This window comes from Rhipicephalus sanguineus, chromosome 1, assembly GCF_013339695.2.
Source record: "Rhipicephalus sanguineus isolate Rsan-2018 chromosome 1, BIME_Rsan_1.4, whole genome shotgun sequence".
Lineage (NCBI taxonomy): Eukaryota > Metazoa > Arthropoda > Arachnida > Ixodida > Ixodidae > Rhipicephalus > Rhipicephalus sanguineus.
Window position 1 is genome coordinate 248084062 of NC_051176.1, and position 13724 is coordinate 248097785.

Sequence of the window (13724 nt, forward strand, 5' to 3'; positions counted from 1 at the left end):
TTTCTGGTAAAATAAAGAATTTTATAATGACCAGTGTGACGGAATTCGCGATGTTTTCTGGGCAGAAAAGATGGTCACTGAAGTTTTCGAACTGAGTTTTCGAAGTAGGCGCTGCAGGCAAGTACTCCGCCAGCAATGCAAGTACGTAAATTGCCGGAACAACCACCATTCGGAGGTTCGCATACATCGCGAATTCCGTCAGAGCGCCCCCTTTATTAATTTCTCTATTTTCCCAGAAAGAACGGGTAAATCATGATGCGCTGACGTTGAGAAAAGCATGCGTCATGCTGCCAGCGTGTCACCGCTGTGTTGCAGTGAAGCATGTCTTTTCCGCAGGCGCACATTTCAGCTGACCACGAGATCGCCTTTTGTTTATTTTTTTCTTGCGCTGGCAGCAGCGAGGCTGGGATGCTTCACTTGTCACTTGTGGCTTCACTTGTGGCTCCTTAGGGTCATTGTTTCTGCGGATTTGCGGCTAAATCGGGATCGGGGAATGGGCACATGGCACCCAAAGTTTTCGAATTAACCGGGCTGGTACTGACCGCCACTTCAAATTATCCACTCACATTTACATTGCAAAATACGGGGCCAAGGAAATCCTTCTAATTATGTGGGATGTCGAAATAGCAGAGTTCGAATTAATGAGGGTTTACTGCATTACCCTCCCATCGATTCATCATTTTTTAAGTTTTAAAGCTTGTTATACCGGCTTATATATGCTCTAAGTATAGTAAATTTTAAAACGTAACATATTTTACAGGTTCATCACTTGCATTCTACCGAAAATCAAATCCTGCTTTTACTCAAAGTTGCTTCCACTTCCCTTTGAACCAAAAAGAATGACATATGCCTTGTTTCAACTTTAAAAATATTGCGCTGGTTAGTTGGGTCATGACAAATATGCTCATTTTTCTTTATATGTGATATAAACTATTCAAATTCGCTTCGAAATTCGCTTCGAAATTCGCTTCGACCAAATCGCTATTCGCTTCGAATTCGCTTCGGACCTAAAATTTACTATTCGCACAAGCCTACCAACAAGGTATTGAAAAAGCTGGGTCAAGACGTACAAACTGGCAAAATGCAATTAAAGAATGCTATAATTAATGGCATACAGGTCACTGAGGCCTCTATATGAGTATGCATCAGTTGTGTGGTCACCACATCATTCCAAAGAAAAAGCCATACATAATTATTACAATGCCATTTTTTTCCGACACTGCATGCTAGCGAGCTATTGCTAAAATATGGCGATAGACATATTTGTGACCACGTTGTTCGCTGCATAAGAAAATTCATGTGAAAATCTTCATCAGTGCACCTATATTGTTTTTATTTGCGGCCCACCAAAAGTCGTCTTAAAATTATGCCTTCCTTTTTTCCACATACTATCAATTGGGATTTGGAATGGCCAATTGAGCAATCCTTGCAAGAGTTGTCGAATGATAAATTTGCGGACTAGCTACCTAATTAAGTTCACTAATTAAACTATCTCATCCTTACATTGTTTTTCCAATAATATTTTTTTTTTATTCTTTGCATTTTTTATAAGCAAAATGACTGAAAATATGTATGTGCCGACTCCTGTAATATCTTGCTGTGCAAGGAGGCAGCATACATAATTAAATAATAAATCACCATTCTTTGTAAAACGCACAAAAAGAAAATACCGGTAAAAATGCTTGGGGTTCATAGGTTGATGGCGTCTTCATAGAAGTGATAGAAGACTTCATATAGATTTTGACAGCGTTTGCGAGGGCCCACATGCTTGCTTATTGGTAAAAACGAGTGAGAATGTGTTCTAACAATGGAGCAAGAGGCTCCACATGGCAAGTTTCAGAAAGTTTCGTCGAGCCAATCTTATTTGCCCCCCCACCCCCCCACCTCCCCGACCCTGCAGCACTTTTTCTGGGTGGTCGAAAAACGCTGCCGAATGGTAGTCAAAGCTCCTCAGAAAATGTGAGCCAAACATTATAGCGCAGCCCACGGCCTGGAATATACAATAAATTCTCAGTCAACTAGAAATCGCCCCTCTTATTCGACAAATGATGCCATAAACCCAAATGACCACGCCATAAACCCAAAGTCCATGGCCATTGCCTGATTTGAACACCATGAGATGCATGTAGTTATAGCGGCCGCCGCGGGATGCCGTTAGGTGCACGCGGGCGATCCGCGGGTTCAAAAAAAAAAAAAAAAAGTGGCCAAGGTCATGACGCCTTCTTGCCCCCTTGTCATCCCCCCCCCCCCCCCCCGCTTAGCTTTTAGCGCGCTCGCTGGTAAGGTAGGAGAGAGAAGGCGCTTAAAGCGCGGGACCAATCCCTGTTAACTCCGCTCTTACTTGACGGATTCTAAAAATTTTTGCGGCAGTCGATTCGTGAGGCAATGAACTCATTTAATCAAGCCATTCGATTTTTAGTTGTAAAAGTGTTGCAGGGCCCCTTTAAAGGGACACTAAAGAGAAACAATGAATCAGTTTAGATTGATAAATTGTACTCTGAGAACTCTGACGTCGTTAATCTAGCCATCATAGGTTTATTAATAGAAAAGACAATGTTCAAAGTTTCATTTTTAAATTTCGCGCCGAAATCTTCGCGCGACACGTCACGGATTTCGAAGTGTACTTATCGTATTTTGGCGCCACTGGCCCAACGAAATTTCCTCAAACTTGGTACGTTAAGCCTATGGCCCCCTCAGAGGACAATGTACTGCATTTTTACAAAATTAGGAACTACGTAGGCCCTAGTAGGCGCCGTCAAAATATGCGACGTCACGGCGATTGGTGCGGAAACTTCAAGGGCGTCGCCACCCACATTGCCTTTTTCGCGCTTTCTCACGTCTTCTCGCAGCAAGTGTGGTGTTCTTGGTACCGTGAAGGAGTAGTTTACTAATACGAGAAAAATCAAGATAGATTTACCAGCGCAAAAAAGACGGAACATTTAGGGAGGACACACACACACCTTCCTAAATGTTCTGTCTTTTTGCGCTGGTAAATCTATCTTAATCATGAACCAACTCGCCCAAGCAGCCGTTTTAACGAGAAAAATCGTTTTGCTCTTAATACAAAATCCTGTTGAAGTATTCGTTGTCAAGTCTTGAGCTAGTGCGGAAACTATGGCGCGCGCTCGTGACAAAGGAAAACCGAGGGCTCGCGCTCGGTTTCCCTGCGTGCATCACGAGCGCGCTTTGACGTGCGCGACGTGCGCTTGTGACGCAGCTTGGGAAACCGAAAGCAAACTGACGCAAGCGTTTCCGTGCGCATGACTACGGCAGGCTTCGCTTATCTCATGTATTCGTTGCTCACTCTGTGTTTCCAAAGCGGTGCACTGCTCAAGGATTGGTTTCCAACCACATGCGTTGCAGAGCGTGTCGCGAGTTTATAGTTGCACTCGTTCATCTTATTTAACTAAGCTTGTGATGCGACGGATTGACTGTGCACACGTGATTTAGTATGCTTATATGAGTGTGTATTTTTCTAACAAAATTCGGTTGAAAGGCAGCACTTGTCCTTGTTGACTTCTTTGTGCGCTGTCCGCTGTTGCGTTGTTTCTTGACGATGGATTTACCAACTGGCCAAGCCTCACACTTTGCTTCAATGCATTAAATTTCTGCAGCCCATAAGAGAGCACGGCGTAGCGTCAATTTGTATTTGGTGAAAAATGCCTTACAGATAGCTACCGTTCGCGATAACTGATGCAAGTGGCTACTTCACTTGATCGACGCACATCGGTGTTCGAAGTGACTGCAATGATTCAAACCAATGCAAGGAGGCATTGTTCAAACAAACGCACCAAAAGCGTCGGGAACTACAATTTCTTCCGCGATTTCAGCGATCATCGTCGTCGTCGTCGTTTTTTTTTAATGCGGTTTTGCGAGCTCATTTACAGATTAAAATTTCAAAAAACTTACTAAGATGAATATTTTTAAGAAGCAAGTAGGTGAAATCATTGAAATTGCAACGGAAGCGGAAACAGATGATCTGTAAAGAGGGCTTGTTCAGTTTGATCATCGAAGCAGAGTGCGTGCGTGCGACCTTGCGGCCACTTGCGTGGGTAGGACTTTTTCGATTCGGCCCGTTGCGTTGTAACCGCTGCTGCCGCTGCGTCCAGGCGTCCAGGCGCACTTGCGAGCACGATTTGGCGAGCTGCGTTTGTCGAACGTCGCCGTAATGATAATGGAGTGAAGAGTTTCCAAGCGGTCCTGATGTTGGACATCGCGCGAACATTGTGCTTTTTCGTTGGGAGCAAGCGTAGCGCTACAAGGAACCTCTTGTGTAAATGGAAGAAAGCTTCAAAGCAGTTTGAAGCTTTCTGTGTGGTATTCATGGAACTATGAACCTAGATCCGTTGTCTTTTGCTTTGTCTTATATTAGTTATTCTGTGTCCAGCTTGACAAAGAAGAACTTCAAGTCCAGTGTTCAAGAGATTTCCCGCGTAAGTAGAATCGTGAGCTTGCTCTTTTCTCTTGACTTTGTCGCATCTTTGCGCAAATGTTTGAAGTTCCTCCTTGACATGGCGGATTAGACAACCGCCATTACAATTGACGTCACTTTAAGAGATGAACAGAATCTCAGTAGGGTAAGTATGAGTGTGGTGCGATTTTTATGCCTGCGAAGCGGCGAAAGACAGATAATAGTTAACAATCGTGGTACGACTGGGTCGTCTGGCGGACGTGGTTCTGTGCGAGCTTGGATGTCGCCAAGCGCTTGTGTGGCTAGGCTTGTTGATTCCGTCTAGGCTGTCGTCCAGCTGCCGTGCTAATTATTTGTTAATTATTTACGATGTTCTTAAACAGGGTACGTAAATTCATCGCTTGCCTACGGTCTTCAACCATCGGAGAACATCGCAATCAATGTGAGCAGCCGAGTTCCTTCACGGTCAGCCGCTGTGCTGTAGCTTAAAACGGTCTGCTTTAGGGTATCTTTTATATATGTCTCGTTAAAGTTGTGTTCACATGGCAGTGCTCTTGTTAGCATAATTCTAGCTGCTTTTTACAGTATTAGTTTGTAGACTCATCATGAACTTCATGATGGGACTAAATCATGAACTTTAGGATTCGGCTCGTTGCGATCAAAACTGGCGTTTCGAATAACAGGGGTGAGCTAGTTGGTAGGTATTCATGTTAAAAAAAAGACAGGGCGTGCAAACACGGACACACGAGGGAAGACAAGACACCGCAAACGTCGATTGGTTAATCGGCGTTTGTGGTGTCTTGACCTCTCTTGTGCCCGTGTTTGCACGTCCCGTCTTTTTAACATGAAAACTGGCGTAGCTGGCGGTTTAGTCGTTCAATTTCCGTCCGTCAGCAATTAGGCTGTGCGACATAACACTTGCGGTGCTTCTTCGCTGATCTGTGAGCGTAATAGAGTTTTAGCGTAGCAGGGAAGGAGTGTTTGTTCATACCTTGATGCGGCTGTGCAGTCACAATCAGGCAGTTTTAGCATAGAACATTTTAGTGCGGCCCCGAAAGGGCTTGCGTACACAAGCCCTTGCGTTCCAGTGCAGTCATTTTTTTTGCACTAAAACTCAATTTTAGTGCCGGTGCCCCCCAGCCGTTGCGTCCCCGCGTTCTCCTGTTCGCCAGCCGCACCCAAAAAGAGTACAAAGAAATGCAAGGTCGCAAGCCCCTTGGGTTCCCCGGCACTAAAATTCTCCTTAGGTGCGGCTGGGAGTACAAAGGAACGCAAGATCGTGCATATGTAAGCCGCTTGGGGTACCCTACACTAAAACTCTACTGCTTAGTTTTAGTGCTGGATACCCCAAGCCAAGTTTTACAATAAGGTACCCAAAGATCGTGTTCTTTGTGTACGCACGCTATTTTTGTCACTTAGCTTGGGTACGCAAGAGGATAGCGTATGATGCATGCGCAGTGGCGATAAACTCCAATGCAGAGCTTTGCGTGCCCTATTCTAAAACTGCCTACTTCCTAATATGGTACCCACAGCTTCGCGTATGCAATCGCCTGTGCTTTTGCCACTGCGCATGTGTCATATGATAACCCCTTGGGTACGCATGTTTTTTGAAAATTGCATGCATACCTAAGCATCTCAAAGCCTGCGCACCTGATTCTGAAACTAGTATCTAGGAATTGTGTGGCGTAGTATTAATACATCAGTACCGTACCCCTGTGTGACCTGCACTTTTTTTGCACAAGCGGCCGTAAATTCTCGCAAGCATAACTCTACCCCCATGTGCATGCATATTTAACTGCTGTTTGCACACTCTAGCACCAGAGTATGCTAGGTGGTGCAAGCAGTTGCAACACCGCATTGTCACGAAGATTATCTAGGAGCAACTAACAGTCTACCGTAAGCACTCGTAAGAGAGTGCAAATATTCACATACATGCTTAGAGCACCTCACATTGGCTACACATACTTGTATGAATTGTATTTCAAAGTTACCAGATAGTCCTGATGTTATTACATTTACTGCTTTGTCGTGGATGCTTTCCTTTCCTCATAAATATATATTACTGCCAGTATTCCTGCTATAAGTGATTATCTTAATGATACTTTTATTTTGTTGCTAGTTGTGAAATTGTTTATCATTTTTACATGACTTATTTTCATGTGCAAAAACTCATTTGCGAAATGTGTGCCTGCATTCCTTAAAAAAAATGCTTCACAGGCCTAAACCAAAGAAGTCTACCAAAATTCAGTAAGTAAAGTATTGAGGCACATAGGAAATCATGATTTGATGATCTAACCCTAGACAACAATGGAACTAACCCTAGACATCATTCATCACTGCTTTAGAATGATAGTGTAAGATAATCAAAGCCCATAAAAGTATGCTTAATTGGCACTGTTGCACTGCAGCAACTACAGGTGACATATTTTTCCTAGTATGGTAGCAGAGATGTTCTTTGCCTTTAGTTTTCAAAAGTGCTCATTTGCTTTTTAGTGTAATGATTGTGAGTTGCAAAGGTGAAGCCTATGATGGCAAAGTAGTTTGATGCTTACTGCTAGTTTGAAATGCACAAGATGCAATAACAAACTTTACAGCTGTCTCTAAAGGTGCTCTGGCTTTGTGTATGGACATTATCAATGTACTTCGACTTTTTATATGCAAGCAGTGACATATGTACTCTTGAGCGGTCTGGCATTACTACTTTGCCAAGGCACTTTGTGTGAGCAATTAAGACATCATGATGTTTTGCAACAGACTCATCTTTAGCCATTTTTTCTATACATTTCGCCTGGAACATGACTTGTGTTCTGATTTTGCTACTATCTCGTGTTTTGTTTACTAAGAAACTTGCATGTCGCACTGATGGTTTATGCACGTGGTGCCCGACGAAACATTTTTGTCATCTGCCTTGCAAAGCTGTTTCTTTACAATTTTTTGTTCATGTTCCTTGTGTTTGAGCAGTAATACGGAGATTGCTTCGGGAACTTGCGCAAGCAAAAGGACATGTACAGACAGATCAGATAAATGAAAACGAACACACTTCTCATCTGTCTGTATAACATCCTTTGCTTGCAATTCTGTAATTCTGGTTAGATTTATTATTAAATTCTGGGATATATTAAAACTATTCTTCGTGACAGAATGGAAGACTATTAGAGAGGCTCCACTTCCTCACTCGTGTCACTGTTGAAAAACAGGGAGTGACTTTTTTCTGATCGCCAACTAAGTTAGGGTTAAGCCACCAGGTAGCTTGACAAGCTGAGGTGTTGTGCTGCTAACCTCGAGGCCGAAGCTTTGATTCACAGCCACGGTGGCCTCATTTTAATGCGAGTGAAATTAATACCAGTGTAACCAGATTTAGGTGCATGTTGAAGTACCCCAGGTGGTCAAAGTTAATCCAGAGTCCCCCCCACTATGCCTCATGATCATATTGTGTGGATTTGGTGTCTAAAACCTCGGGAATTATTACTCTCAGGGTTACGTAACAGGAAGTAGTGGCTAACGTCATATATAATTGTGAGTTAGTCAAAATGGCATTCTTAGAATTGTTGTCATGAATGATAGAGACGATGTTAATGAGATGGTGCTGCTAGGCCATGTTTGTGGTTGGTATTTTTATAGTTGGTAATGTGGGGTTGGGTGGTTGGTAAAGAATTAACACTTACTTGGGTAGATTTATACTGAAGCGACAGATAAGCTAAATTAAAAGATTTTGTTAGTGTGACAATTGCAGTGTGGCATTAGTTGTTTTGGTTGGATTCAATGCAGAGCAATAAGCAGTAAACATGCGTGTCCCAGCTGGAACGTGCGAAGTTTTGAATGAACTAAGGCTTTGTGCAACAGGAGTGTAGATTAGTGGGGATGACTGAAAATTTGCCTAGTATGCAAACATGCTAACGATTGACATTACTGATTATCTGTTAAGCATGTGTTTGCCATGAAGGGTTCTTGGAAATATAAGTAACATATTTGTGAGCACTAGCTTGAAAAGGGGGGGACATTTTAAAGGAAATAATTACAGGGTGTATTGATGATTTGTGTATTAGGTAATTCTCAAGTCCTTACAGTTGGTAACAGTAGGTCGTGTAAGTGATATATGTATTGTAAGCAATGCAATCTAATTTAAAGGAGCTCTGAGAAATTTTTCTTTTTATTTTTTTTAATTGCTAGCTCTTTATCATTATTATTTAGCAAATAATTTCACCATATTACCAGAAATTTTAAAAATCTGGGAATGCATAAGAGGCCCTGTCTGCTGTGGTGGTACGGTGGTTACGGTACTCGGCTGCTGACCCGAATGTCGTGGGTTTAGTACCAGCTGCGGCGGCCACATTTCAGTGGAGGTGAAATGCTAGAGGCCCATGTATTGTGCCGTGTCAGTGTACGTTAAAGAACACCAGACGTTTGAAATTTCCGGAGCCCTCCACTACAGTGTGCTTCATAATCATACCCTGGTTTTGGTGCATAATAACCCAGATATTAAATTATAAGAAGCCTGGTTACATGGTACTTCTCAATGTAAAATATAGTTTCGAAATAAGAATGCATCCATCATGAACAGGCTCCCATTATTGAGCATTTTTGATAGGGTGGTAAAAAATAACCTCTCTCATTGCTTGATGACAGGCTTGCATGACTGAATACACAGCTCTTTGGCACGATCTCAGACACTACATGCCATCTGAAGTGTGCCAGTATGTCTTGGAGGCTGTCTTTCTGTCAGACTTTCTAACCACCAGGGACATGAATCTGATGCTTCGACGCTACATAATGGCTACTAATTTGAAAATTGGGAACTTTACCAGCTGTGCAGTGTTGCTGAAGTTGCTCCAGTAGTATATACTACTCATTGTTAACCATTTTAACCAAACTGAAGTTTTGTTGGCTTTTGATTCATGTAGTTCAAAATGAGTGCCTAGTGCGCTTGACTTTAAAGAGGAAGCTGGAAAACGTAGCGAAGAGCATAAGGGGGGGGGGGGGGTCTCATAATGCCAGATACAATTGTAAGATACACCCACGCTATGGCTGTACTGCCAGAAGTTGTGTCTATTGATCATTTGACACGATAAGAGGGCAGAAAAGGTGACGGAGACATTCTGGCGTTTCTAGAGAAATGACTGTTCAGGACAGTGCAGAATGAACAAAGGAATTGCTATGAAAGTTTCTGTTTGAAATAAATTAATTTTTGCAAGCTTTTCTTGATACATCCACTTACATTTCAAAAGTGAAGTTGGATGAGTACGTGGATGATGCTCACGTATATGGGTAATCTGCACTCTCTGAAACTAGGCTTATTAAACATTCCGAAACGTGTAGTAATACATATTAATATGCAGACGCTAATCCACCACTCCACCGTGTATTATTGGCGTGAGTGGTTTGTGTTAAGTGACCTACGCAACACCTTTCCTTGGCATGTTCTCCAGCTGTACATTCAAGGTGGTGCTGCACTTGGCATGTATGTTAAGCTGGTCATTCTAAAAAGTGATGGAATTTTCTTGTGCTCAGAAGGAATTGGGGCTCTATGCCATTTATGGAAGCAACAGCCATAACAAAAAAAGGAAAAGGTGAATGTGGGGGTGAAGGTGGAAATATATTTATTGCAGCGCTATAGGAGTGCTACTGTGCACTATCTCTTGTAAAATGTGTGTTGCTTTGAGACATTAAACTCAACCAATGAGCTTCTGTCACGTTTTCTATAAATTTGATTTTTTTTTTTTTGTTGAGAGCCTTACTTTTCATATTTTCAGATCCCAAATTAAGAATTTTTGAGTCCATTTCAATTTTTTAAGAAGGTTGTCATTTCATGTGCTGAAGCTATACCATGTGTCCTGTTTGGTGGCAGAATTAGCACATTTGAACCTTCTGTAGTGCCTCAAGTGTCGAGGATCATTGTTGATATGCTGTGTGTTGCACTTGTGTGTAATTATGCTGTGGCCCTCAAGATGAGTAGACAATGCCAGAAGTGGCAAGCACTGCAAAGACGTGTGTTTCCCAACTCTTTTTCATTGGCTTCACTCAGCTGCAGCTTTTAACTTCAGTCCTTCAGTGCAGGCCTCAAAGAAGTGGGGTTGCGAGAGTCCCATTAGATATTGCAGGGAAATTATTTTGCGGAGAAAATTTACTTCATTTGCTATAAGAATCATTACGAACTAAACTTTCGGAGATTGTTTTAGAATAAGGTTGATTGTTCTCATCACTTTTATGTGCCTTTACTGCATCTTGTCACACAATTGACTTTTTTGCAGCTTGTTGCCCTGCACGGGTTTGAGGCAGAGCGGCATCTGCTTCGTTGCCTTTTTTCCCACGTTGACTTCAGTGGAGATGGTAAAAGTAGTGGAAAGGACTTCCATCAGGTGAGTAAGCTGTTACATTACGCACCTTTTCTCTCATGCTCTGTGGCATTGAAAATTGAAGTAAAATTTGTAGCATATTGGTGTTCTATCTGTGATGACACTAACTTTCTAGCAAGTTTCCAATATCTACTGTGTATTGCAGTGCTGTTCTGATCTGTATGTGGTGTTAGGACAGCAGTTCATCTGGTCTCTTTAGCCCTTGCAGTTTGCAGTTATTGCCAGTCAATGCCAATGTAATTTACAGGTTGTAACCTTTTGGAGACCTGGGCTGTACTTCTAAGTGTGTTCAGCTATATACTGTTCTGATCCCATTGAAAATGTGTGTGGGATGTTGCTTAGATGAATAGCAATGGACAAGAAGGAATAGTAGTATCAGAAAAGGCGTCGCTACAGAAGCTTGGCACTAGTTCATGTATTTGATCAGTTCTATTTTGTGTAGTGGTTCTGATCATGCTTGACACTACAGCTGCTGGTGTTTCTTGTTTTTTTCCCAACAGACCCAGTATTTGATCCAAGAGTTTAGCTCTGTTATTTCCAAGCCTAATTTTGTGTCAACTGTGTGTTTTGCTATAGAAAATCCTCTTCACCATCAAAAGGTGAGCAGTTTCATAATTGTGTGATTCTGTTCCTGTGGGAAATGTATTTTGTTTCATGCTGTAGTGTGCGGACTGTTAGTTACACTTTTGACAGAACTAATTTTTTGTAGTATTTAGAAAACTTGCGACCAGAATATTAATTTGTGTCTTCACTTTAACAAAATGGTGCTCATGGAAGTAAGTCAAATGATTGATTACACGCTTTGTTTGGGGCCAGTATGTGTCAATGAGCAATTTAAATCTTAACAAGGACAAAACCACTCACACTTATTTTCCTTTTTGCAGAGTCTTCGACCAAGCCCCTTGTTACTTCCCCACATCAGCCGTGTACTAAGACTGAATCGTGTGCAAGAAGTTGTTCTTGGCACTTGTTTGCTTCATTCCTCCAGTGCAGATCTCTGCAATTGTGCCACACAGTTTATTCGACTGAAGCTTCCTGACCTTTTACGATCTTACACAGACTCGGGTAGGTGCTTTGAGTACAAATTTCAGGTGTTTTACTGTTGTGAGTGACAAATATAGTGATACTCATGCCACTGCCTTGTGTGTCCCATCCTTCCTGAAAAAGGAATTGCAATGGTTTCACTTGTGATAGACCTTTCGCAAGAAGTAAGCAGCATTGTCTTCTGCTCGCTGTCTTATGGGATCAGAAGACATCATGCTGCCAGGTAGTTTCCATTCAAAAGAACAAATGTAACTGTTTGTTTTATTTTTTACTAGTCTAAAGACATTAAAATTGATGCAGATTTATGCTAGCATAGAAAGATTGAACAGTTAAAAAGCCACACAAAACTTTCTCTGGTCTAGCCTGGACAAAGAACTGTAGTTGTGCATTGAAAAATTCCATGCATACAATGTTTTTGTTCAGAATAGCCATATACATATTTAAATTTCTTGGTATACCCAAATTCAAAGTCTCGCATGGCCTCGGATATTGTGTGCATTACATTTTTTTTTTCTGCAATCGCTTGAACGGTGAACAAAAGTAAGTATCAATCAACCAAGCTATGGCAGGGTAAGTGCCAGTTTTTGTAAGCTTGGTATCAATGGGCACCTGACAATCTGCAAGCATATCTGCCCAGACTGAATGTCTGTGTTTGTAAGAAATCCACACGTATGCCAGACCAGTGTCTTTGAAGTTGTACTGCGAAGCTACTTTCACTTGCATGCCTGCAGCACTTCACTTTAGTATCTGATGCTTGAGTAGTGATTTGCTGCTAGTGTGAATGCAGATAGTCCATGGTTTTTACCAGAATATCTGCTATTTTTATCTTTGTTTCCATGTAAAAGGCATTGTGCAGACATTTTGAAGTGGAGTGTTGTATCTGTACATTGTGCTGGAGCTGTCACTATAGAGGGAAGAGGTTGCTAGATTTGTGCAAGCTGCTTCAATTTGTTTGCCAAGCGATGAGTATTTTCTTCCTGAAATCTCACTAATGGTAATTTTACCTTTGTTTCTTTTGCAGACTCATCCACGCAGGAGGGCGATCTTCAGGACTGCAGTCCCGAGGTTCTTCACCTTTTGCTTGTAGAGTTATTAAACAAAAACTCTGAGCACTTTGGTGTCACTAATGAACTGAAGGAGTCTTTTTTTGAAAATCTCCGTAAAGGTGAGCAAGCAGTAGATATTACCACAACATTCAGCCCTAACTTCTCAACCCTAACTGTTCAAAAATGATGACGAGTCCAAACAGCTTTTCTCATCGACGTAGCCAACAATCATCTACAACTCCAGTTGTACAGATGGCAGCAAACAACACATAGTGTGCAGTTGATTTGGGTCGTAATATTGTTTTCACTGTAGTGTATTCTGCCCACGCGAACATTGTTGCTTTGGAATGTTATTTGTGAAGCAGCTGTCGCATTGCCGTACACTGCGGCATGCAAGTATGCGAGCAGTCGGACAATGCACTTCATGCCATACCTTTCTAAGAGCTAAAGCTTACCATCAAGGCCAAAACGGGTGCCTTCAATGTGTGATTTTTTTTCGTTGAGAACACTTCATAAACTTGAGTTGGTAGGCATGACATTATGACCGCCAGCCCGCAGCTCTGCACAGGCTTGCAAGCCGCCGAGGCTCTTGAACATCCAAAAATACAGCCATCTGTTCAAAACTGCACTCAAACCTCATTATAACAAAGTTGCATCTGCCACAAAAATAACTTCGTTATATCCGAAAATTCGTTATAAACGCTTACTTGTAACACTGTATCTATGACAACACTAGTCTTCATTTAATTCGTTATAACCGATAATTCGTTATATCTAGGTTTGAGTGTATATGGAATAAACGCTGCATAAAAAATAATCGCATCTTTCAAGTGCTGGCTTGATGCTTTCCTAATTTTTTTCATATTTTGT

General features: G+C 41.9%; 1 protein-coding gene across 2 annotated transcripts in view; it reads left to right on the forward strand.

The window, feature by feature from the left end:
* Nucleotides 1-4082: 4082 nt before the first annotated feature.
* The window catches only part of LOC119376657 (CCR4-NOT transcription complex subunit 1), a 101530-nt gene continuing 91888 nt past the window's right edge, over nucleotides 4083-13724 (forward strand). For both annotated transcript variants that reach the window (XM_037646423.2, XM_049411081.1), the window contains exons 1-5: nucleotides 4083-4433; nucleotides 10660-10767; nucleotides 11265-11363; nucleotides 11649-11829; nucleotides 12830-12973. In XM_037646423.2, the coding sequence (XP_037502351.1) occupies nucleotides 4332-4433; nucleotides 10660-10767; nucleotides 11265-11363; nucleotides 11649-11829; nucleotides 12830-12973 (634 nt within the window). In that variant the 5' untranslated portion in view covers nucleotides 4083-4331. The remainder of the gene's footprint in view (nucleotides 4434-10659; nucleotides 10768-11264; nucleotides 11364-11648; nucleotides 11830-12829; nucleotides 12974-13724) is intronic.